This window comes from Lethenteron reissneri, chromosome 38 (assembly GCF_015708825.2).
Source record: "Lethenteron reissneri isolate LAM-NWPU_2019-01 chromosome 38, ASM1570882v1, whole genome shotgun sequence".
Lineage (NCBI taxonomy): Eukaryota > Metazoa > Chordata > Hyperoartia > Petromyzontiformes > Petromyzontidae > Lethenteron > Lethenteron reissneri.
The window spans coordinates 5,341,186-5,367,815 of NC_083816.1; the positions used below are offsets into that span (position 1 = coordinate 5,341,186).

At 45.8% G+C, this 26,630-nt stretch overlaps 1 protein-coding gene across 1 annotated transcript in view; it reads right to left on the reverse strand.

The window, feature by feature from the left end:
* The window catches only part of LOC133351800 (contactin-1-like), a 100,249-nt gene that overhangs the window by 63,723 nt on the left and 9,896 nt on the right, over positions 1 to 26,630 (reverse strand). Inside the window, exon 2 of the mRNA XM_061567334.1 lies at positions 1,110 to 1,281. Coding sequence (XP_061423318.1) covers positions 1,110 to 1,185 — 76 coding nt within the window. The 5' untranslated portion in view covers positions 1,186 to 1,281. The remainder of the gene's footprint in view (positions 1 to 1,109; positions 1,282 to 26,630) is intronic.

Sequence of the window (26,630 nt, forward strand, 5' to 3'; positions counted from 1 at the left end):
GCTCCGCGCGGTGTGAAATTAGTTTTGCCAATTTATTTGGTACATTTTTTACGTCTGGGAAGAGAAATCATTGGGTTCGTCTGCCAAGCAACAAATACCATTCTCATCCCAATGCTGCACCATCCTGAAACAGATCGTGAAAGCTCAATGATTATCTACTGTACATGTTCTTGCATTCTCAAATAATTGACCATACGAAGGATTTTAATTTGATATAATACAACATTTGTTTCAATCGTTGCTCTGGACTCCCCCCCACCCCCGACCTGCAAACGGCACTGACCGGTTTGGTGAAGTATGGTCAACCAACCCTCACGAGCTGCACGGCATGGGGAGGCCCTCAACTGGCAGCTCATGGAGTTAGACGAGTTACAAAATATTGATTGCCTCTCAGCGACCACTTTCTGAGCGTTGTTTACACTACGTTTTTTTAAGCGGATGCCGTGTTTTTTTTAATTCCTCTGTAATGCCATCGTGTTTTAGACCGCATTGGCATTATAATTAACATGTCAGATTTAAATCAATATACTGTATATATTTTTGACCTCCAGCGTGCTACTTAATTAAAAAAATATCATTTTTATATTGGGATTCTAAAAAAAAGAGATCATTTTGATATTGGGATTATGATCTGCTATCTATTGTATTTCGCTTATCTGTCATTGTTCATTATTGGTTCATTTAACCCTGACTTGTTTCGTTTGTCGGGGAAGCGGTGATGTTGTTTTTTTGTTGATGAAACCCGATTTAAGAGCTTCTTGACTCACAGGGTATTTCAAAATGAACTGAAACTGAACTGCAACATTAGCAATGGACTTGATATGAACAATGTTATGCAGCATAACTCGAGCACTGTGCAACGTAAATAACATCATCGCTTGGAATTTTCCAAAAATAAGAAAAACACATTTTCGCAGGACAAATATTGCACATTTTTTAAAGCTAAAAAAAATAATAATCTCTATGAAGCCGAGAGGCTGACGCCTGCCGACTCAGCCGTGTGGGACTGACAGCGTGCAATTTGGGGAAGAAGGAAGGGCCCTAATTTCATCAATCACGGGGCATTACGAGAGCCAGACTTTCTCTGAGCGATCGCGACGGGAACTCACCGCTCGAACAGATGGCGACAACGATCAGCAGCAGCAGCAGCAGCAGCAGCGAAATCATCGGCCGAGAAGAATCCATCTCTGCGTGGATCGTCCTCCGAGCTCCGAGGTCCGGTGAACCAACACCTCCCTCGATCTTCGCGTCTCGTCGCCGACTGCGCGGAGGCCCCGTGACCTGCCGTCGGAAGCGACAGACGGCACATAAGTCGTTGTTTTTGTATTTTACCCCGGTGCGTACTTCGGGATCGAAGTCCCGCCAGCGACGGTGAACCTTCTGGAAGCGCCCTGAAGGTCGACGCGGTCTGCTTCGAATGTCATCTGGACTTCGCACGGCAGGTGCGGTGGCCGCCTATGATCACGACTGGACATCTGTGGCCACTTCTGGACACCTGCGAAACTACTGACAATCTCACCATTGGAACCTCATTTGCCAGTAAAAATATGATAAATTTTTTTACCCTTCTATCTGGCAACAAAACTGACACCTTTTTACAAGGAGTCATGTTTGCATAGACCACAATACCTGCAGTCATAATGCAAACAAAAACATAACTCTGATAATGTGCACTGTCCTTGAAGTTGATTGGTCCACACCCGAGACAGCTTTCCTTAGAGCCTAGTCTCACATGGGTTGGACCAGATGACCAGATGAAAAAGAGCCTTGTAGCTCATCGGATTTCTCCACGTTAAAATGTTTTTATTCTGATTCGAGATCACCGGTAGGGACGTATGCATCGCGAACAACGGGGGAGACGACAAAAAAGCGGTCGCTTATGGACCCGTTGATGGCATCACCGTTGAAGCAGTGGATCGGTAACGAGACTGTCGAGTTTAACAGTTTTCGAAGGACGCAAGTTTGAATCACTGCCCCGGGTCACATAGTTCATTGTTTAACCCCTTTAACCCCCCCACCCCTTTCGGCTGCAGCGTCTTCCACGCTTTTAGCGACGCCGTTTACAACGCACGTAATCTATAGCACAATGCATTTGTAATGCACCATAACGTTTCTTTTAACTGCGAAAAGTACACCGTATTCTCCAGTTTACATGATGCACTGCCTCCCGCACACACACGCCGTGTTGACCGTGCAAGTTTGGGGTGCGACTGATAATCTGGCAGGTGGTATGTGTGCGTGTGTGTGTGCTCGTCCGTGACCAGATTGTGTATAATTTTCCAGGGCGTCTTATAATCTCGAGAATGCGGTAATAGATACGTGCAATACTCTTTCCCGTGCAAATTAATCCAAGCGGCATCCACCTCCTCGATTTTGTGGACAAGCTAAATTCGATTCTGTTCTCCTCCAGATCTGCATCGTTTACGGTGGGAGGGAGGAGGAGTGGGGTGGGGGGTTGAGGGGTGGGGTGGGTGGGTGAGGGGTGGGGGGTGAGTGACAGCCCACTCGCCCCGCCCCCACCCGCACCACTCCACCTATGACTCGTCCTCTTCATTGTTACCGTACACGGACAGAGCAGCTTAATTTCTCAATTTTCTCACGGCATGGATTTTTCTTGTTGGGTGTGTTTTTTTAGTTTGAAATGTTTTTCTTCTCTCATTTTCTGGAGCTCAGCCCCAAGGCTGTAAGCAACCGGCCTGCAATTGCGCAGTGCTCGGCTCGGCGTCTCGACGGCTGTGAGCGTGCCGGTGGCTCGCGGAAAGGCAGCCCGGACACGTGAAGGGATGGCGATGGTGATGGTGATGTTGTTTCATAAAAAAAACGGGCACCCCTCATGCTCGGGGGAGAGAGGGCCGCTGTGGCGTTAATGCGTTATGGATTTAGCTGCTGCGAAAGAAAAAAAAATCGTCATCCCGCCCAACGTTAATTAGGCGACGCTCATAAATGTTGAAAATATTTCTTCAGGGACGCGGGAGGGTGGGGGGAGGAGGCCGCAGGGCTGCTACTGCTGTTGCCTCTTTGCCGAGTGGGGTGTTAGAAGAATCTACATCGAGAGGGTTACGGGATCAGGGTAAACGTCGCGAGGGTACGGGTGGAACGCAGGTTGGCGGAAAGGAATATTCGTCAAATCGTGGTATTGGCCGGAATATTTAATTATCAGGTTAATAAATAAAATAAAATAAACTTGAGGAGACTTACGTAGAACGACCATTGTTTTTTCTTAGCAATCCATTATTTCACGTTTGTGGATCGCTCTCCAAATGCTGAAGCGGTAATATACACTGGCGCGTTCGTTCACGTGACAACTTTACATATACTATGTATTATGACTGCAGGTATTGCGGTCTATGCAAACATGACTCCTTGTAAAAAGGTGTCAGTTTTGTTGCCAGATAGAAGGGTAAAGAACCAATTATCATAACTTTACATATACTGTATATGTAAAAAAAGAAGATTTTGTATCGATCAATCGGTGCACAGTCACCACCATCTTCATCCACGATCAACCCACTGCTGGATGTGGACCTCCCACCAAATCACCAATCCATCCATCGCGTGCGCATGAGCGCACGAGTCATCGGGCAGTGGATAGACCATGACCGATGATGTTCTTGATACCCTTAGTTTTATTTCTTGCGGGGGGGGGGGGGTTGGAGGCGGGGGGGGGGGTAGGAGGAGGCGGGGGGGGGCACGCCGAGGCTGAGCTGCGTCGTCAGCGAAGCTCGGACTCGGCTCGTGGAAACGCAGTTGGCGTCTCGATTTACGCTGAGCGGCGAGAAAAATCCTTAGAACGTCGATGCCGCCGCCGATAGGACCTCTCTTGGGCAACTCATTAAACACACACCGCTGGAGGGGGAGGGATTAGGGGGGGGGAGTGGCAATGGGGGGGGGGGGGGGGCTCAGGGGGCTCAATTTGCAACGACCTCAATGCTTGAGCCTTGTTCCTTTGAGAGCCTCGGTTCGAGCCCCGGGGCTGGGTGAACTCTGGGGGAAAGCGCCATCGTTTGAGTCGGGTTCATGGACATGGTGGACTTGGAAGCGCGTGACTGATGAGTACAAAACAGAGGCAGAGAGGTTGAGTGTGCCTGCAGGAGGCAGTGCAGCAAGTAGGTTGCTGCCGAGCTATTTGTGTGTTGACGTGACCAAATCGTCCCGTACTTGCACGCGATCACTTCTTGGTGAGATCTCTCGGAAGTTAAGCAGGCATTGAGCCTGGATGGTTGATTCTAGATTTGAAGCTTTCGTGACTGCAAGGATTCATACTCTTAGTTCTTTCGGTAAAGTCACGTAGGTAAAAAATGAAATTAAAATTAATAAAAATAAAACAATAAAAATTACGACGTTTCGGAGGCAGCAAATCTGGCTGTGACGGTCCCACCTGATGACGGAGACTTGTGTTGCATCCGAAACGTCGTGATTTTTATTGTTTTATTTTTATTAATTTTAATTTCATTTTTTACCTACGTGACTTTACCGAAAGAACTAAGAGTATGAATCCTGGATGGTTGCTCGGAGGGGTTGACCACCTTAAGTGAAAGGTGTTTTGGCTCCTGCGAGACTCCATTGTTAGGAGAGGACAGTGCAGCTGCTTGCCGAGTAGCGCATTCAGTACACACACACACACAATGTAATCCCACGTTCGAGAGCATCGCCACATCTGAGTGAATTCAAACCGCATGGAACGAAATTTCCCCCAACCAGCAATGACCAGCGCGGTGAAGTATGGGTCACGTTTACCACCCACGACCCGCACGGCATAGGGAGGTCTTCACCCAGCAGTGGACTGACAAGGGGGTGGGGTGTATGTGAGACTGTACACAGAGCAGTGTGCGCGTTCTTCTCTCGCACACAACCGAGTTCTCCTGTCTCCACATTTTGCCTGGGATTTTTGTCAACACAAAAACAAAAAAACCGGTTGCTCAAAGAAAGACTCGGTCAAACATCCCGATGCAAGACCCTCCTGAAAAGAAGCATTGAGTCTCACGATTAGACACATTGTTGGGTGATGCTGTATCGGCAGTCGTGTGCAAGCACAAAAAAACTCAAAACGCTGGTCAATAATACTGCTTTAAAATATAAAAAATATATAATCGGCGACGTTTCAGGAAACGGTTCTTCTTTATAGACCCCAGTGATGCTTACAGAGGCAAATGATTAATGAATGAATGATGCTTGTCGTAGGAACAATCATCAACGGGGAAGACGCCATATTATAGATAGTACAAGTTGATTGTATGTGTTCCACGGACCAAAATCACTCAACCTATCTAATTAGAGAGGGGAGGAGGGCTGTGCCACAGCGCTGTGATGGTTAGCGCACTGGACCGACGATTTCCAGAGGTCGCTGGATCGAGTTGATCTCCTCACGTGGCATTTCATTATTGTTTCATTTTACTTAGAACGACCCTTAAGAGATATCCGTTCCAAGTTATGGAGCCATTCAAATGCTTTGAGAGTGAATTGCAGATCCACTCACCGGCCCATTCACGCGCTCATCCACTACCCCACCCACTCAGCCACCCACCCGTGTCTGGGACCCATCTAGTAGTCCCCGTGCCTGTCAGAGCAGCAGTTCATCAGCATTGACTCGAGCAAGCCCGACTCTGCTGATGAGACATTGAATGTTGAAACCTATACGGAGTGTTGCCTGCCTTGAATCAATGCTGCTGAAATTATGCACTCCCAGAAGGCCGTGCGGCTGATGGGTAGTATCAGGCAGACTTGGATTTGTTTATATGGAGAGATTCATATGTCAGCAAGACATTGTCTGCTTATTCATTTTGTATGCAGTGCAATGTCATTCATGCGCCGTTGTGGAGCAATGGGTAATGGCCTTCCATTTGTTTCTTCACTTCACGTTACCTTGTAGGCCGTCTACCAGTGGGCCTTCTGGACTAAAGCTATCGATCAGCATTTGCTAAGGCACTCAAACTCTGCAGCAGTTTTTTTAACCTTTGGGGTCTCATCATTAGCCAGGCTTGTTAAAAAAAGGATAGCGTTTGGATGCCAGTGATTGTTGGTGCGAGCCCTCCATGTTCATCATGGGGCCCTGTTCAGTGCAATAACGAAGACATATTTGTCCCAAGATGTTCAAACACCAAATAGATACATTTTGCAAGGCATCAAATCCGCATTAACCACACATACTTGTGGCAAAACAAGCAAACATGAATATGCTTCGATGATATAAGCATTATCTTTGAAACTGAATCGCCTACACCAGAGACAGTCTTCTTTAATGGCCTAGTCTCACCAATGCAAGTATCGGTGCACTTATAGCTTCGGCTCGAGCAGTTATGCAGACTTGATGCCTTGCAAAAGGTATCTATTTGGTGTGTGAACCTGCTTTTTATTGCCAGAAAGGGTAAAACCAATTCGTATATTTCAGATGCTTTTTTGATCCTGGCCAAAAGGCCCCATAGATACAATAAGCGTGCTGTTGTGGGGCATTCATCATTAGCCGTGCTCTGTCCACTGCTGGATGATGGAGCTCCCCAATAGACGCCATCTTTCACGATCCTTCGATGCAATAAGCCGCTCGGCGCCCACACACAGGGATGGCTTTACTGCTCCGTCTCCACAGGGGGACGTCCTCCCGGGTGGTGGAGCATTCGGAGGCCAAGTAACAATGGCAGTGGATTTGCTCGTTCGCGGCCTCCGCTGTGCGTGGGTTGTAAACGCTGCCGTAAAAGCGCCGTGATTGCGCCTCCCCTTGTGCGTGTTGCTCGGAGCAAAAAAAATCCGCACCCAAGTCCGTCTCGCTGCGACTTCTTTATCGAGGAATAAGCCGCCAATTGCACAGCCTCGCGGCCACGCCGGGAGACCGCGAAATTCAAAATTCACAGGCGGGAATGGGGAAGACTTCTCGGGGTAACCGGCAATGGCAAAGGGGATTTCTTCTCGTCGTATAAAACAAACGCAGCACATTCTTCAATAGCGCCGTGGCTCTCAATGTGGGAGGTAGAGGGGGGGGCATTTATAATAAGCGACGTTTCAGCCAACGGCTCTTATTTACGAGCACGTTGAGTTGTTTTGTATTGCTCGTGCTTGTGCATCGCTACCAACGCGGCATACATTTTCATAAAACTGTCATCATCAGTCGTCGTTCCCCTCCCCGAGTTGTGCTGAGTTCCCTGCTGGTATCCCATAGAGAGGACTGTCAGGACAAAGCTCTCGGAGCCGACTGATCTATGGCATCACATTTGTTGCTATGTTTGATTTTTTTGAGTTCGATTTTCAACAATTTTTTAAATAAAGTATTTAGTATATCCTCAATAATTGGGGAAAAAAGTCCAAATTATTTAATACATCCTTAAATATCGACGACATTAAATACGTCATTTAAAATGTTGACAAGTATTGAGGATATATGTGCTATTTTGTCCAAAATCAATCATATCAACAGATGTGACGACATACATATCAACAGATGTGACGACATACATGTCAACAGATGTGACGACATACATATCAACAGATGTGACGACATACATATCAACAGATGTGACGACATACATGTCAACAGATGTGACGACATACATATCAACAGATATGAGAACATACATATCAACAGATGTGACGACATACGTATCAACAGATGTGACAACATACATGTCAACAGATGTGACGACATACATGTCAACAGATATGACGACATACATATCAACAGATGTGACGACATACATGTCAACAGATGTGACGACATACATGTCAACAGATGTGACAACATACATATCAACAGATGTGACGACATACATGTCAACAGATGTGACGACATACATATCAACTGATATGACGACATACATATCAACAGATATGACGACATACATATCAACAGCTGTGACGACATACATATCAACAGATGTGACGACATACATATCAACAGCTATGACGACATACATGTCAACAGATATGACGACATACATATCAACAGATGTGACGACATACATATCAACAGATATGACGACATACATATCAACAGATGTGACGACATACATATCAACAGCTATGACGACATACATGTCAACAGATATGACGACATACATATCAACAGATGTGACGACATACATATCAACAGCTATGACGACATACATGTCAACTGATATGACGACATACATATCAACAGATGTGACGACATACATGTCAACAGATATGACGACATACATGTCAACTGATATGACGACATACATATCAACAGATGTGACGACATACATGTCAACAGATGTGACGACATACATGTCAACAGATGTGACGACATACATGTCAACAGATGTGACGACATACATATCAACAGATGTAACGACATACATATCAACAGATATGACGACATACATATCAACAGATGTGACGACATACATGTCAACAGATGTGACGACATACATATCAACAGATATGAGGACATACATATCAACAGATGTGACGACATACATGTCAACAGATGTGACAACATACATGTCAACAGATGTGACGACATACATGTCAACAGATATGACGACATACATATCAACAGATGTGACGACATACATATCAACAGATGTGACGACATACATATCAACAGATGTGACGACATACATATCAACTGATATGACGACATACATATCAACAGATATGACGACATACATATCAACAGCTGTGACGACATACATATCAACAGATGTGACGACATACATATCAACAGCTATGACGACATACATGTCAACAGATATGACGACATACATATCAACAAATGTGACGACATACATATCAACAGATATGACGACATACATATCAACAGATGTGACGACATACATATCAACTGATATGACGACATACATATCAACAGATGTGACGACATACATGTCAACAGATGTGACGACATACATGTCAACAGATGTGACGACATACCTATCAACAGATGTGACGACATACATGTCAACAGATGTGACGACATACATGTCAACAGATATGACGACATACATGTCAACTGATATGACGACATACATATCAACAGATGTGACGACATACATGTCAACAGATGTGACGACATACATGTCAACAGATGTGACGACATACATGTCAACAGATGTGACGACATACATATCAACAGATGTGACGACATACATGTCAACAGATGTGACGACATACATATCAACAGATATGAGGACATACATATCAACAGATGTGACGACATACATGTCAACAGATGTGACAACATACATGTCAACAGATGTGACGACATACATATCAACAGATGTGACGACATACATATCAACAGATGTGATGACATACATATCAACAGATGTGACGACATACATATCAACTGATATGACGACATACATATCAACAGATATGACGACATACATATCAACAGCTGTGACGACATACATATCAACAGATGTGACGACATACATATCAACAGCTATGACGACATACATGTCAACAGATATGACGACATACATATCAACAAATGTGACGACATACATATCAACAGATATGACGACATACATATCAACAGATGTGACGACATACATATCAACTGATATGACGACATACATATCAACAGATGTGACGACATACATGTCAACAGATGTGACGACATACATGTCAACAGATGTGACGACATACCTATCAACAGATGTGACGACATACATGTCAACAGATGTGACGACATACATGTCAACAGATATGACGACATACATGTCAACTGATATGACGACATACATATCAACAGATGTGACGACATACATGTCAACAGATGTGACGACATACATGTCAACAGATGTGACGACATACCTATCAACAGATGTGACGACATACATGTCAACAGATGTGACGACATACATGTCAACAGATGTGACGACATACATATCAACAGATATGACGACATACATGTCAACAGATGTGACGACATACATATCAACAGATGTGACGACATACATATCAACAGATATGACGACATACATATCAACAGATGTGACGACATACATATCAACAGATGTGACGACATACATGTCAACAGATATGACGACATACATATCAACAGATGTGACGACATACATATCAACAGATGTGACGACATACATGTCAACAGATGTGACGACATACATGTCAACATATGTGACGACATACATATCAACAGATGTGACGACATACATGTCAACAGATGTGACGACATACATATCAACAGATGTGACGACATACATGTCAACAGATGTGACGACATACATGTCAACATATGTGACGACATACATATCAACAGATGTGACGACATACATGTCAACAGATGTGACGACATACATGTCAACAGATGTGACGACATACATATCAACAGATATGACGACATACATGTCAACAGATGTGACGACATACATGTCAACAGATGTGACGACATACATATCAACAGATGTGACGACATACATATCAACAGATATGACGACATACATATCAACAGATGTGACGACATACATGTCAACAGATATGACGACATACATATCAACAGATGTGACAACATACATATCAACAGCTATGACGACATACATGTCAACAGATATGACGACATACATATCAACAGATTTGACGACATACATATCAACAGATGTGACGACATACATGTCAACAGATGTGACGACATACATATCAACAGATATGACGACATACATGTCAACAGATATGACGACATACATATCAACAGATGTGACGACATACATGTCAACAGATGTGACGACATACATGTCAACAGATGTGACGACATACATATCAACAGATATGACGACATACATGTCAACAGATGTGACGACATACATGTCAACAGATGTGACGACATACATATCAACAGATGTGACGACATACATATCAACAGATATGACGACATACATATCAACAGATGTGACGACATACATGTCAACAGATGTGACGACATACATATCAACAGATATGAGGACATACATATCAACAGATGTGACGACATACATGTCAACAGATGTGACAACATACATGTCAACAGATGTGACGACATACATGTCAACAGATATGACGACATACATATCAACAGATGTGACGACATACATATCAACAGATGTGACGACATACATATCAACAGATATGACGACATACATATCAACAGCTATGACGACATACATATCAACTGATATGACGACATACATATCAACAGATATGACGACATACATATCAACAGCTGTGACGACATACATATCAACAGATGTGACGACATACATATCAACAGCTATGACGACATACATGTCAACAGATATGACGACATACATATCAACAGATGTGACGACATACATATCAACAGATATGACGACATACATATCAACAGATGTGACGACATACATATCAACAGCTATGACGACATACATGTCAACAGATATGACGACATACATATCAACAGATGTGACGACATACATATCAACAGCTATGACGACATACATGTCAACTGATATGACGACATACATATCAACAGATGTGACGACATACATATCAACAGATATGACGACATACATGTCAACTGATATGACGACATACATATCAACAGATGTGACGACATACATGTCAACAGATGTGACGACATACATGTCAACAGATGTGACGACATACCTATCAACAGATGTGACGACATACATGTCAACAGATGTGACGACATACATGTCAACAGATGTGACGACATACATATCAACAGATATGACGACATACATGTCAACAGATGTGACGACATACATATCAACAGATGTGACGACATACATATCAACAGATATGATGACATACTTATCAACAGATGTGACGACATACATATCAACAGATGTGACGACATACATGTCAACAGATGTGACGACATACATATCAACAGATATGAGGACATACATATCAACAGATGTGACGACATACATGTCAACAGATGTGACAACATACATGTCAACAGATGTGACGACATACATGTCAACAGATATGACGACATACATATCAACAGATGTGACGACATACATGTCAACAGATGTGACGACATACATGTCAACATATGTGACGACATACATATCAACAGATGTGACGACATACATGTCAACAGATGTGACGACATACATGTCAACAGATGTGACGACATACATATCAACAGATATGACGACATACATGTCAACAGATGTGACGACATACATGTCAACAGATGTGACGACATACATATCAACAGATGTGACGACATACATATCAACAGATATGACGACATACATATCAACAGATGTGACGACATACATGTCAACAGATGTGACGACATACATATCAACAGATATGAGGACATACATATCAACAGATGTGACGACATACATGTCAACAGATGTGACAACATACATGTCAACAGATGTGACGACATACATGTCAACAGATATGACGACATACATATCAACAGATGTGACGACATACATATCAACAGATGTGACGACATACATATCAACAGATATGACGACATACATATCAACAGATGTGACGACATACATATCAACAGCTATGACGACATACATATCAACTGATATGACGACATACATATCAACAGATATGACGACATACATATCAACAGCTGTGACGACATACATATCAACAGATGTGACGACATACATATCAACAGCTATGACGACATACATGTCAACAGATATGACGACATACATATCAACAGATGTGACGACATACATATCAACAGATATGACGACATACATATCAACAGATGTGACGACATACATATCAACAGCTATGACGACATACATGTCAACAGATATGACGACATACATATCAACAGATGTGACGACATACATATCAACAGCTATGACGACATACATGTCAACTGATATGACGACATACATATCAACAGATGTGACGACATACATGTCAACAGATATGACGACATACATGTCAACTGATATGACGACATACATATCAACAGATGTGACGACATACATGTCAACAGATGTGACGACATACATGTCAACAGATGTGACGACATACCTATCAACAGATGTGACGACATACATGTCAACAGATGTGACGACATACATGTCAACAGATGTGACGACATACATATCAACAGATATGACGACATACATGTCAACAGATGTGACGACATACATATCAACAGATGTGACGACATACATATCAACAGATATGACGACATACATATCAACAGATGTGACGACATACATATCAACAGATGTGACGACATACATGTCAATAGATGTGACGACATACATATCAACAGATATGAGGACATACATATCAACAGATGTGACGACATACATGTCAACAGATGTGACAACATACATGTCAACAGATGTGACGACATACATATCAACAGATGTGACGACATACATATCAACAGATGTGACGACATACATGTCAACAGATGTGACGACATACATGTCAACATATGTGACGACATACATATCAACAGATGTGACGACATACATGTCAACAGATGTGACGACATACATATCAACAGATGTGACGACATACATATCAACGGATGTGACGACATACATATCAACAGATGTGACGACATACACATCAACAGATATGACGACATACATATCAACAGATGTGACGACATACTGAGCCTCACACAAAGACACCGGAACCATCGGCAGCAGCTGCCGGTGAGAAACTGCCAGTAGACAGGGCCCGGGGGGATTATTTACAACAGGCAGACAAGGACACACAGAAAATAACGTGAGAGTCCATTGCACGGCCCTGAGAGAGACTCAACACCACGAAGAAACTGCGAGTGTCTGCAACGTGTGCGTGCGTAACGACGACTTCATACTCTGCTCTTGACAAGGCGCTTTGTTGAAGACACGGAGAGCCCCACTGCAACAGCCCCGAGTCTCCCGCGCATCTCCCCCTTATACACCGACCGAGGCCACGCCCCCCTTCTCGATCATTCTCGCTGACTGGACGCTTTCTCCACCGGCAGACTCCATCGACCCCTTCCGTCACCCGACCACGCTCCCTTCTGGAACATTCCCGTAGCCACCGGTCCCTTCGCACTCACAACTCAACCCCCTACCATTACCTCCCGTGGCCACTAGTCCATTCACACTGCAGGCTGACTCCCCTGTCATTACCTCCCGTGGCCACTAGTCCACTCACATTGTAGGCTGACTCCCCTGTCATTACCTCCCGTGGCCACTAGTGCATTCACACTGTAGGCTGACTCCCCTGCCATTGCCTCCCGTGGCCACTAGTCCCCTCACACCGCGTGCAGGCTCTATTGTCATTACACACGCATGCGTGCATGCACATGCAAGTATTCGCAGTGTAAAACTGCTGCTTCAATGAACGTATGTGAAGTTGGTACAAAGGGAGAGAGAGATGCTTCTCTGGAGTCAACACGTTTATAACAACATCAACACCCTAACACAAAGGGGTAGCTGCCCCTTCCACCAGGTAACCTAAGGAGGTAGTCCCTCTTGGCTAACGAGCCCTAACACAACTGGGGGAGGCTGTCAAGACTGGACCCCGACTCGGGTCCGGTCTTGTCTTCGGGGCTTCTCTTCAGGATGACGGCTTCATGTATTCAGGTTGACAACAGCAGCCGGATCCGTTCAGGGGTCCGGCTTATATAGTCAGTCCCGGGGCTTCCTCCGCTCCTAGCAACGCCTCCCTTCTCGAACCTTCGAGACACACCTGGAACCGGTCCCGGGGTCGCCCAGCCCCCTCTTTTGGGGCCCCTCCCCCGGTACCTCCGGCCACCAGCCCTCCGGGTTAATCCGTAGTGCCATGGCCCCCTGTCACCTCTGCGCCGATCCAGGCGCTCTCGCCCCCCAACCCCCAGGGGCTGACACTGCACGCGGAGTGCAATGCCCTCCAGCTGCCGTGCTGTGGGTGGTATGAGCAGCGTCTCTCATGCTTCACACACAGGCCGCCTTCACATGACATGCAGTGGCACCCCCCGATGCCACTGCATGTGCAGCGAATGTCGAGTCAGAATAAAGAGCGAGGACTCCTCTGTCACCGGGAGGACAGGAAGAGCTGAACATTTTGAACAAATGGCATTTTCATTGCCCCCCCGCCGGAGTTTTATAATATACTTTTAGGGAAAGTGCAGTGAGCAAGCACCTATGAAGGCCACTACTCGACACACACGTACACTTGAAGGGTGGAATGGTGACGCAGTGGTTCACACATTTCATATCACTCATTAATTCTAACAAATAATGGGAGGACTCTGTGTTTTTTTACAAATTGTCTGCATACAAAGGGTTGCTACAGACACTTGCACAGAGCAATTCTCATAAGCAGACAAAAACTGTTAAATTTTAAATGTGCGTATTTTGTTTAGGCAGGTGAGAAATCTGCTGCTGATATTGTGTGTGTATGAATTGTGTATCCTTGTCTTAAATTTACTTCTAGAGTTATGAGAAGACTGACAAACACGTTCACTATATCAGTAATTGTTGTAAAATAAATAACCGCAAGAGTCAACGTTGATTTGTTTAACAGAATGGGAACTCAAGAGACCAGGATGAATCTCATGCGCAAGAGTGACCTGGGGCATCAGTCTGCTGCCAGTAGCAAGCGATGATTGCTGCTGCTGCTGCTTGTGTGATCCCAATTGAGTAATTTGCCGTGCAATCTTCCAATTTGGCAAATTTGAACGCCGACGCCGCCACACAAATGGCCTCCTCTTGCCGATGACGTCAGGGGGAATCTTTAACGCCCACTGCGAAGCAGACGGCGATTAGAGGCATTATTACTGCGGTTGTTATTATCACAGCCGCAGTAATAATCGGGGCGGCCGCTGGATTTGAAACCGTGAACCTCAATGACAAGCGCTGGGCCACGTCACTCCGGTGATTTCTTTTTGGACCAAATACACCAAGGTGGGAGCAGTTGAAGATCATAAAAGAGGGTTTTTAGGGTTATGTCGGGTAAATATAAATGTGTCGTTGAACCCGCCACCACCTGACATAGCCAATTAGCAAGGTTTGTCACGTAAATAGAATGTGGCCAATTCGTTACTGGTACAGCACACTGGTGTGTTGGAGAGTAAACCCACATCATTTACAATACTCTCCGGCACACCGGTGTGCTGAACGAGTCACGAATTGGCATGTTTTGTTTACGTGTTTACGTGACAAACCTTTCTAATTGGTTGTGTCGGGTGGTGGACGTTTCGCTGATAATTACAATCAGCTTCATCGGGCAATAATGGTGAAGCTCTCCTGTTGCTTCCGGTCCTAAACAGAGCAGCATCAGGGTGATGTCATCATTTAATTCAAATGATGCTGCTCTATTTAAAGGGGAGCTTCACCATTCTTGCCCGATGAAGCTGATTGTACTCAAATTTTATAATGCTGTTGATTCTCTCTTCAACACCCCAGTGGGCTAAAGAAGTGAATTATTTTGTCCTTTGAAAAACGTGACACATTTTTTACTGTTTGGCCGTGTCGGGTGGTGGAGGGTTACGACACATTTATAAATAACGCGATCTGACCCAAAAACCTATATTATGAATACACAGGTGCACTTGAACGCTTTGTTTTCGGCATCCCATAACGCGAGCTGTAAAAAAACAAAGGTGGCCCTTGGACGCTCTGTTTCCCAACACTGCAGCTCACTTCATCAAAGGGACCCGGGGATGGCTAAGATGATGCTAAACTCTGGGCGGCCACGTGACAAGTCGCTTTAATACCGTGAGCGCGGCGCTGCACGCGGGGACGCGCCTCGATGAGTTCTGAGCGCATGCCGCGTGAAGGCGCAGCACCTGCAATCGCCCGCTCACACCCCTGCTGGTGGAAGGCACCTCCAACTAGCGAGAGCTCCCTACAGAGTCGTTGGCCTCCTCGTCAACGCGAGCCAGCCGTTAAGGAAGAGGTGAGCGCACCGACACTTTACCCCGTCGACCGCGATGTACCCGTGTATAGGGGCCGTCCATAAATGACGTCACGCGATTTTGGACGATTTTTTTACCCCCCCCTCCCTCGTCACACGGCGTCACATAAAGTCAGACCCCCCCTCAAATATGACGTCACAAAGCTCTGCCCTCCCACCAAAACCATATTTCCATTTTGAAAATAAAACATGCTTCAAATCGCTTTAAACTATCGTCATTGTAGTGCGTATTTAATGTGGCGCTGCACTCTGATGTTGTAGGAGTGTTGTTATAACAATTTGTGTTGTTATAGCAAATATATATTTATTTAAAGTTGCACATTTTTACGTGACGTCACATTTCTTAATCCCCCTCTTGTCACACATCGTAACAAATGTCTGAACCCCCCCTAGGTGCGTGACGTCATTTATGGACGGCCCCATACTGCTGGGCGGAGAAATGCGTTGGTGGGGTATTTGAGAACCCTGCACCGTCGTTCCAACTGCCGCGCCCTGAGATTGAATCGAACCTGCGACCTCTGGAACGCAAGCCCCACGCAGTGTGCCAACAATTACAACCGCGGCATCCACCATCCCCTATATGCCAGGGGTAAATCGAAATAAAATTGTGGATTTTTTCGATTTAAAGCTTTCGTGACTGCAGGGATTCATCTTCTTGGTTCTTTCGGTAAAGTCACGTAGAAGGGAAATGATAAAATAATAAAAATAAAACATAATAAAATAATGAAGACGTCTGTCGGGGAGACAGCGTCTGAAGACGTCTGAAGACGTCTGAAGACGCTGTCTCCCCGACAGACTTGTTCTTCACCTGAGGACGGCTGCTTACGTTGTGGCCGAAACGTCGTGAGAATTATTTTATTAGGTTTTATTTTTATTATTTTATTATTTCCCTTCTACGTGACTTTACCGAAAGAACCAAGAAGAAAAATTGTGGATGTAAAAAAAACCCCGAAAAAAATAAATAACTTAGAGCGAACAGAGTGGGGGCAAAAAAAGGGGGAGTGTTGAAACGGTTTGACAGCACCGAAGAGAAATGCGCAGTGGAGTGCAGCCGACAAGGCGAGAGGCGGCGGCCCGCTGTTAAAACGGGCGCACAATGAGGGGGTCCATGCGGCCGGGCACTCGAGGCAGCGCCGAGTTTCCTCGAGGCGCCGGCGTTTTGTCGAATCGCATTCGGTAATGCGGCAGCGTAAGCCCGCAGACCCGGCGAACACCGAGGTTTGCATTTCGCTGCGTGAGTGAGGCCTTCCCATGCCACTTTCCAGCTCCCCCACCCCCAATAACAATCGCACCCCCCCGCCCTGCCACCACCACCATCGAGCATCACCCAGAAAAAAAACCACGCGTGGATCCGCGGCATTATTATTTCCTGACAAAGCGCGCGCAGAGAGAGAGAGGGAGGGAAAGAGCTTTCAGCAGCCGAGCAGCGGCTAAAGTGACGCTCCAAGGCTGCTCTTTCGTTATGGATCGATAATGAAATAAGTATCGTGGAAGCGGCGGCATCTCGCCGGCTCTCGTGAAATTCATACACCGAAGGGTGGATGGACGAGGGAGAGAGAGGAAAGAGAGATATATGAGAGAGAGAGGAGAGAGATACAGGAGAGAGAGTTCATATAATTATATACGAGAAGGTTTAAAAAAAAAGAAAGTAAAGATTGAAAGACGAAAGTTTTATAGGGCAGCATTTTGGTTGGGCAGGGTTTTGTGGACTGCAAAGTTACAGTCTCACGGCAGCGGTGTAAATCACGCAGAGGGCCCATGCACTGATGCGCCGGTCCTCCGATTAAATATGATGCTTCTATTCTCGCCCGCGATGGATCGTTAAGCTGTGACATCATCGATTGTATATAATTCACGGCAAATTGTCGGCCAATATTTATGCTAAACTTACACGGAGGCTGAATAAAATGAATTTTAAGGAACGAAACAGGAGGACTTCTCAAAAAAAATATGTTTGTCGCCTGATGAAGCTGGTTGTAATTACTGGCGAAACGTCGTACTCAGATTGTAAATGTTGCGGCTTTGCCCTCCAACACACCGGTTAGTGCTGTACTAGTGACGAATTGGTCACGTTCTGTTTGCGTGACAACCCTTACTAGTTGGCTGTGTCGGGTAGTGGCGCGTTTTAACAACACATTTATATTTAACACGTAGGCTTTCGCGACCAATATTATTCCTAATATAGGTTTTTGGGTTTAGATCGCGTTATTTATAAATGTGTCGTAACCCTCCACCACCCGACACGGCCAAACACATTTTTTACTGTTTGGCCGTGTCGGCTGGTGGAGGGTTGCGACACAGTTATACGCCATCTAAACAAAAAACACTTTTTTTTATGGATACGTAATTGGATTACAGCGGACGATGCAAATGAGTCGGTACGAAGGCGATAAGCCGTACAAGCGAGACAAACAACGCCGACGAGAGGGCGGCACGCAAGAGAAGGGGCAATGCACTGAGAGAGACGGACAGGACGCAAACAGTGATGACGATACACACAAGAGAGTCGCGACACGTGAGACGGAGCAATCGCAACGCGCACATTGCAAATGAGACGATACAATCGAAACTACAAATGAGAACATGAACTACACACGAGACAGATTAAATAAACCAAATAACTCAATTCTTGAATCGATCCGTGGCTCTGAATAATGACAATTCATCATTTTCACCGGAGGTTGGGTGGACGTGGGTTAATTGTTAATTGCCAGACGGACATGCAGGATGGTGACGTCCGATCTGACACGGTGATTAGGTGGCGTCTGATCGAGCCATCTAACTCCGATCCAATGGCTCGATTCCTATCTTGGCCACCATCCTGAATTCAGGGTGACACAAATAACCAAGGCAATGCTTCCTACTATCTAGATTTGAAGTTTTCGTGACTGCAGCGAGCCATACTCTTTGGCTCTTTCGGTAAAGTCACGTAGGTAGAAAACACAATAAATTAATGCTGTCTACGTTAAAGAAATTCCACTTAGACACACATACACAGACGGATAGATTGACGAATAGACCAACATATACATTAAGATAAATTTATAGATTTACAAACAGACAGGGTTAGATCGTTGCGAACATCTTACGGCCGCCCCCGTTCTTGCCGCGCGTCGTGCGCGATCGTTGGCAGCTCCGTGCAAACTCTTAGCCAAGAGGGATAATTGTGCGATTGGCATCTCTGAGACACGACGGCCAAGCCCACTCACATTAGAGGCTGCCACAGCCCCGTGTCACGGACGGGAGAAATAAATATGCCTGTCAAGGGGCCTGGGGGGGGGGGGGGGGGGGGGGCAGTGGCGTAGCTACCGAGTGGTGTGCAGGCGGTGCAATTGCACCAGAGAACCAGTGGGCCGGAAGGGTCCCAGGCATCAGGCTTTCGAAGAGTGCGGAGAATCTTATTGGTTGTTTCGGTAAAGTCACGTAGAAGGAAAATAATAAAATAAAAAATAAAAACATCATAAAACAATTCTCACGACGTTTCGGCCACAACGCAAGCAGCTGTATTCAGGTGGAGAACAGGTCTGTCGAGAAGGCAGAGTCTGAATGACACGCCCCAGGCTTGGAGCGACTATGTATGCTGGGATGGGGGGGCGAAGAGCGTCTTGACAAAATAATTTGCATATCAAGAGAAATTGGACAGGGGAGATATCATTATATTCCTTGCACCAGGGCCCATGCCAACCACGCTATGCCACCGATACAGTAACACGGATATGACGAGGTCAGCTTAATTGGTTCGTCATTAATCCTGACATCATATTTTGGGCATTGGACCTTCTTCATAGCAGTGGCATTAAAAATGGTGACGTCGGCAGCACAATGATGTTTTGCATGTCAAGATGACATTTGCAATATTCGTAGCACTTTAGTCAATCCACTGCTGACTGTGTCGGTCACGGGGCTGTCCGTCGATACTTCACTACGCTGGCCGACGTGGGTGGGCGAAGTGGGTGCGCTGAACCAATTCAGATATTTCTCCGCCACTGACGTTAGCAGTGGCCAGGGAATCGAAGCCACGCTGCCGGTAACCTTAATGCGGTGTGTGTGCAACACACTGTGTCACCGCTCCACCCTGAGCACATTCATTGTCGGGGTCGGGCGAGGTTAAGAGGCCCTTGGTTGTCCTGGTGCTGACAGAAGTGGCCTCGTCAGCCATGACCAGGTTAGGGCGTCAACTGGCGCCCTCCTATAGAGGTCCCTGCTGCTGCCCATACGAGACATGTGTGAAAAACAGCTTCATAGCTAATCGGATTCCTCCAGTCTAAAGATTCTGATTCTGGTGCCTGCAGCGAGGACACACATGGCTTGTACCACACGTAGGCGGCTTAGCCCACCCGACTATTATCCCGTAACGAATGTCTGGAAGTGCCCTGTGGATTTAGACGCTTGCAATGTGTTCCCAACATTCGGATTGATACGAATATACATATAAAAAAAATCGTGCCTCGAAACGAAATTTCGGACGATGCGAGTGTTTTATTGTTTCCTTAGCCATCTGAAAACACGACGTGATAGGAAGTATGGCCATGACGTCATGCAAGGGACTAGAGTACAATATGCACGGCACCGTCTAACGCGGTGTGCACTACCCAAGCCCGTTTCACTTCCCCGTCAAGGCCACTTCTCTGATTTGAGATTGTTCTCCAGTCCACGGCAGTTCGTTCCTCTTTGCTGTATCGGCGTTAATTCCCAGCAATATTCTTTTCACACCTTCCAGCATCTTTCGTCCCATGCCCTTTGTCAGCGTTTGCAGATACGCATGCCCACGGCAGGCAACGATGCCACAGACCGAAAGACTCCGCGTTGTTTTTCTTGCCACAGTGGCGCAGCAGAAATCCCCACCTGGGACTGCCTCTCCACCTCTCTCCACCACCAGCTCATTGCGTGTCCATCATCACTGTCGCATGCCTGTCAAGCCCATTATCAGCGCCTACCTTATTACAGATCAATTCAGACCTAGCTGGTCACCCCGTGCCCCTTATTACATCTCAACGTTCAAACAAATGGACACATTTTTTTTGCCCGTATTGAAACGGCTGCACGCCGTATGGACCTGAGAACTCAATTTCCCTGTACAAGAAAACGGGTAAACCGTATGGGTTGACAGGTATGTCATATCCATCATCACTGTGTCGTTGCTGCTGCTGCTGTGTGATTTACTGATGGTGGTGATGATCATGGCATCACCTGGAGACCAATCCCCTTAACGGAGACGAGTGTCATTTTCGTCAGCACTTAATCGCATAGGTTTTCTCTGGGTGCTCCGGTTTCCATACACGTGTATAAACACTAATTGGCTCAAAACCATCTTAGTATATAGAAAACCACCGCACGAGACGTCGCCGATTACTGTATTCTTATTTTATTTTAAGGCAGTGTTGTTGAGTGTGTTGAGTAAAAAATAAAAAAAACACACGTAAAGGATTTACACTATGAGACCTCCTTTACCAGTGGCAAAATATAGTAGTAGATTTTAACCTATTAAACTGGTACAAAAACTGACACCTTTATACAAGGCATCATGTTTGCAATAACCACAACACAAGCAGTCAAAATGCAAACAAAAAGAAACAACTCTGATAATGATAATGATATGCACTGTCCTTGAAGTTGATTGGTCCACACCTTGATGGCGTCATCTGGTCCAACACCAATGACGACTAGGCTCTAAGAAAAGCTGTCTCGGGTGTGGACCAATCAACTTCAAGGACTGTGCATATCATTATCAGTATCAGAGTTGTTTCTTTTTGTTTGCATTTTGACTGCTTGTGTTGTGGTTATTGCAAACATGATGCCTTGTATAAAGGTGTCAGTTTTTGTAGTAGTTTAAAAGGTAAAAAACCTATTACTACACGTAAAGGACTTTCAGAGCTTGGGCAATTGTTATTATCGACGGCTCACCACCCGACTGCTGATGCCTTCCAGTTTGGTCTGCGGTTCATGCTCAGCGATTGTGAGACGTTTAATTGACGTGAACAACGACGCTCTACACATATACACACACACACAACTACACCACGTGATTAGTATTAATACTCAACAATGGCACGACTTGCCGATAGACCTTTCGCCGGGCTGTTTTCACGCTTCGTAAGAAGAGGCTGTTTCCATACCTGTCAACCCCTTATCAGCGCCCTACCTTATTACAGAGAAATTCAGACCTTATTGGTCACCCCGTGTCCCTTATAAATCTCAACGTTCATCCTACAAAGTCCCATCACAAGTGAGAAACACAAACAAATAGACACATTTTTTTTGCCCATATTTAAACGGCTGTACGACGAATGGACCCGAAAACTCGATTTCCCCGTGCAAGAATACGGGGTAAACCGTACGGAGTTGACAGCGATACTGTCCTGCATTTCCCTACGCATCTCGTTGACCCCCGACCCACACCGGTGCCTCGCTACTGACGACGTAACACCTACGGCACGATGCTCCTCACTCATCGCACGCTGCACGTGGCCTGTTAACGCGGCACCAGGATAGCCTCAACTAAGGCTATTTATCTTTAACAGGAGGGTCCTGCCAAGCTTTCGCAGTAGGGGGTCATCCAAATTGAGTAATTTGCAGCTTTTCCTTTTCAACACTGGAGTTTAACCAGAGAATTGGTGGATCACGCAAATTCGTGGAACTCCCTATCTAAGGGCGTAATGCTTATAATCTCCTGGCTAACCAGGGTATGGGAGTACAGTAAGTGGGTTTAATTTACATCTGTATTCCATCTGTACAGTACTCTACGGGAATTGAGTGTTTCCTAACTAACACGCGTGGGTTTTCTCTGAGTTATGCTGTTTTCTCCCAAGTGTATAATTACGCATTAATGGAATTAGCCTAACAGCCCGATATAGGACCGCAGAACTTTGGCAATTGTTGGTGACCGCTTCTGGCTGCCGTTCCAAGGACTCGTTGGTGGTTTCCCGTGTGTCTCCGTGCGCTTTTCAGATGACATTTGCGTGAATGACGCTGCGTAAGAATAATAGATAATTATTATTTAAAACAGCGGGGTTTAAAACGTGTCTGCAGCCAGGGGCCACGGTTCCACGTCTCCCCACGCCACCGAAACGCGTCTAATGCAGCGTCAGAGCGACCATTGCCCGGACGCTTAATATTTAATGACGCTTCATTCTGCGCAGAGGGAGCTTTGATTTTTCCACTGATCCCGCATGGAGGGGGGTGGGGGGGGTAGCACGGGGAGAGAGGGAGGGGCGGTGATGGGGGGTGGGCGGAGATGGAGAGAAGGCGGCTGGAATGGAGGAGGACAAGGGAGGGATGAAGGGTCAGGGACGAGAGGTTCGGGGAAGAGAGGGAGGGAGGCAATGGGGGGGGGATGAAGAGAAGGAGGCTGAGATGGAGAGGACAGCAAGGGAAGGATGGCGGGTCAGGGGAGGGAGGAAAGGGAATGTGACAGAGAATGAGAAAGGAAGAGATGGAGCCAGGAGGCAGTGAGGTAGGCACCATTAGTGGAGGCAGATGAGGATCGTTGATTACGGAGTGTCTGCATCCTGAAGCTGTTGAATTTCCAATGCACAGGTTAAGAGTGAAAATATGTCTTTGTTCTGTAAGCGAAGCTTAGTCTTGAGATATAATTATCATCATGACCACCACCATCGCTTGGTTGAGTAGGCATCGGCAAGGTAAGGTTAAAGGTCTAAAGCAACGAGCCTACCTTTATCCTACATTTTACCCTTACCTCATACAAATTACCCGATTACAGGGTAATTACTGGGGTACTACTACACATGAACAAGGTTTATAACAGGTAAATGCTAGGTAGAGCGCTTTATTCATATAGAATACTCTCGATGATTCCAATTTTAAATGGAGGCCACGGATTGCGCCATGGAGCTTTTAGCGAGCGGTAAACAAGGTATTTACCAGGTAATACTTTGTGCTACCTTTACCCTACCCTTTACCTTACCCCTTGGCATGCCGACACCTTTACCATTTAACCCGGTAAAACGGGTAAATTACTTTACCTTGCCGAGGCCTATGGTTGAGTGAAGATGAACGCATCACAGAGCGCGCAGCTCAGGTGAGCATGCAGTGGACACTCTCGCAGTCAGCGCAGGCTTCACGGCTGCCCGGAAAACACTCTGAGATGTGGCGGTGGTGGTGGTGGAGGAGGAGGTGGCAGCGATGGCAGTAGCGGTACACCAGGTAGGTTTGCAGCCACCCGTTGCGAGTGTGGCACCTTAAGCCATTCCGTGACCTTACTGCAGAGCTCAGCTGCCCAACGCGAATTGCTATCAATTACGAGTCGTAATCGTGATTTGAAGCTTTCGTTACTGCAGGAATCCATACTCTTTGGTTCTTTCGGTAAAGTCACGTAGATAGAAAATTAATAGATCACGACGTTCCGATCGCAACACACGCAACCGTCATCAGGTGAGACAAACACAGCAGGAGAACCGCTGACAGCAGTGATCTATTACTTTAATATCTACGTGACTTCACCGAAAGAACCAAAGAGTATAATGACGAGTCTTGTTTTCGGCCCGGGGAGTTGTTTCGCCGTAGCCGCGCTCGGAGCGCTTAATTAATACATGGGGGGAGGGAATCATCCACGTTGCTCCTGGGAGACGAGCTGGAAGATCTCAATATTACAGCTCTCGCGGTGCCCATGGGACTGCCGAGAAAAGTAAGCGGGCTTGGGCAGGACACGTCAGAGGGGGGATGTACTGGAGGGGTGATGGCCAATTGTTGAGATCGGGGCTGGATTTCAGCCGGGGGTCTGTCTCGGTCCGGCGGATATGTCAGTACCCTGCACACCACATCAAGTATACCTCTTGTTATGAACATGGCTACTACGAGTCACGTGCATATACGCTCGTCTTCCAGCTACTCGGGATGAAGGAAAAAATACCCACCGGCACACCACGTCCAGTATGCTTCACGCTACAGCTGCGGCTACGACCAGTCACGCGCATCCTACTCCAGGCTACCAGCGACGCAGACGACGTTCAGCGAGAAATGAAGCCCTGGCCGAGACTGGTGATGGAATGGCAGCTCAAGAAAAAAAAAAGAGAAGAGAATGGCCCGAGAGGAGAAACCGCAGTGGAGAGGGCGCGCTGAGATCCTGTCATACACAGGAGTGAGATGGGCCGTGGCCTCGCACAGAGAGTTCCCTGGATCGGTCTGCACTGTTATTTCTGTGTTGTTATCTCTCCACATGCGCGGTGGGGTTTCTCCAGCTATTCTGCTTTACTCCCACAGACAAACAACCCAATGCGGAATCCTCTTGAAAACAAAGTTTTGAGATTTTTGATTTAAAGCTTTCGTGACTGCAGGGATTCATCTTCTTGGTTCTTTCGGTAAAGTCACGTAGAAGGGAAGTAATAAAATAATAAAAATAAAACATAATAAAATAAAATATTTTATTTTATTTTATTTATTTATTTTATTTTATTATTTTATTTTATTATGTTTTATTTTTATTATTTTATTACTTTTCTTCTACGTGACTTTACCGAAAGAACCAAGAAAAAGTATTGAGATTCAGTGAGGGTTTCAAAGTGAAATGTGTTATTATTACCATAGAACTATGACGGATGGCGACTGTATGTGGATGCCTTCATCCAGCAGTGGATAGATAAGGGCTCACGCCGATGATGGATGCGACCCCAGCACCTGCGAAGCTGCTCTCGCTGTGTGTCGTGTCGCTGCGGTGGTGTCAGGTGACGCAAAGGCAAAGATCCCTCGTGTAGCCTTGCTAGACAGTTGGGGCAAGTGCCGTTAGCGAGCAGCACCTATGAAGG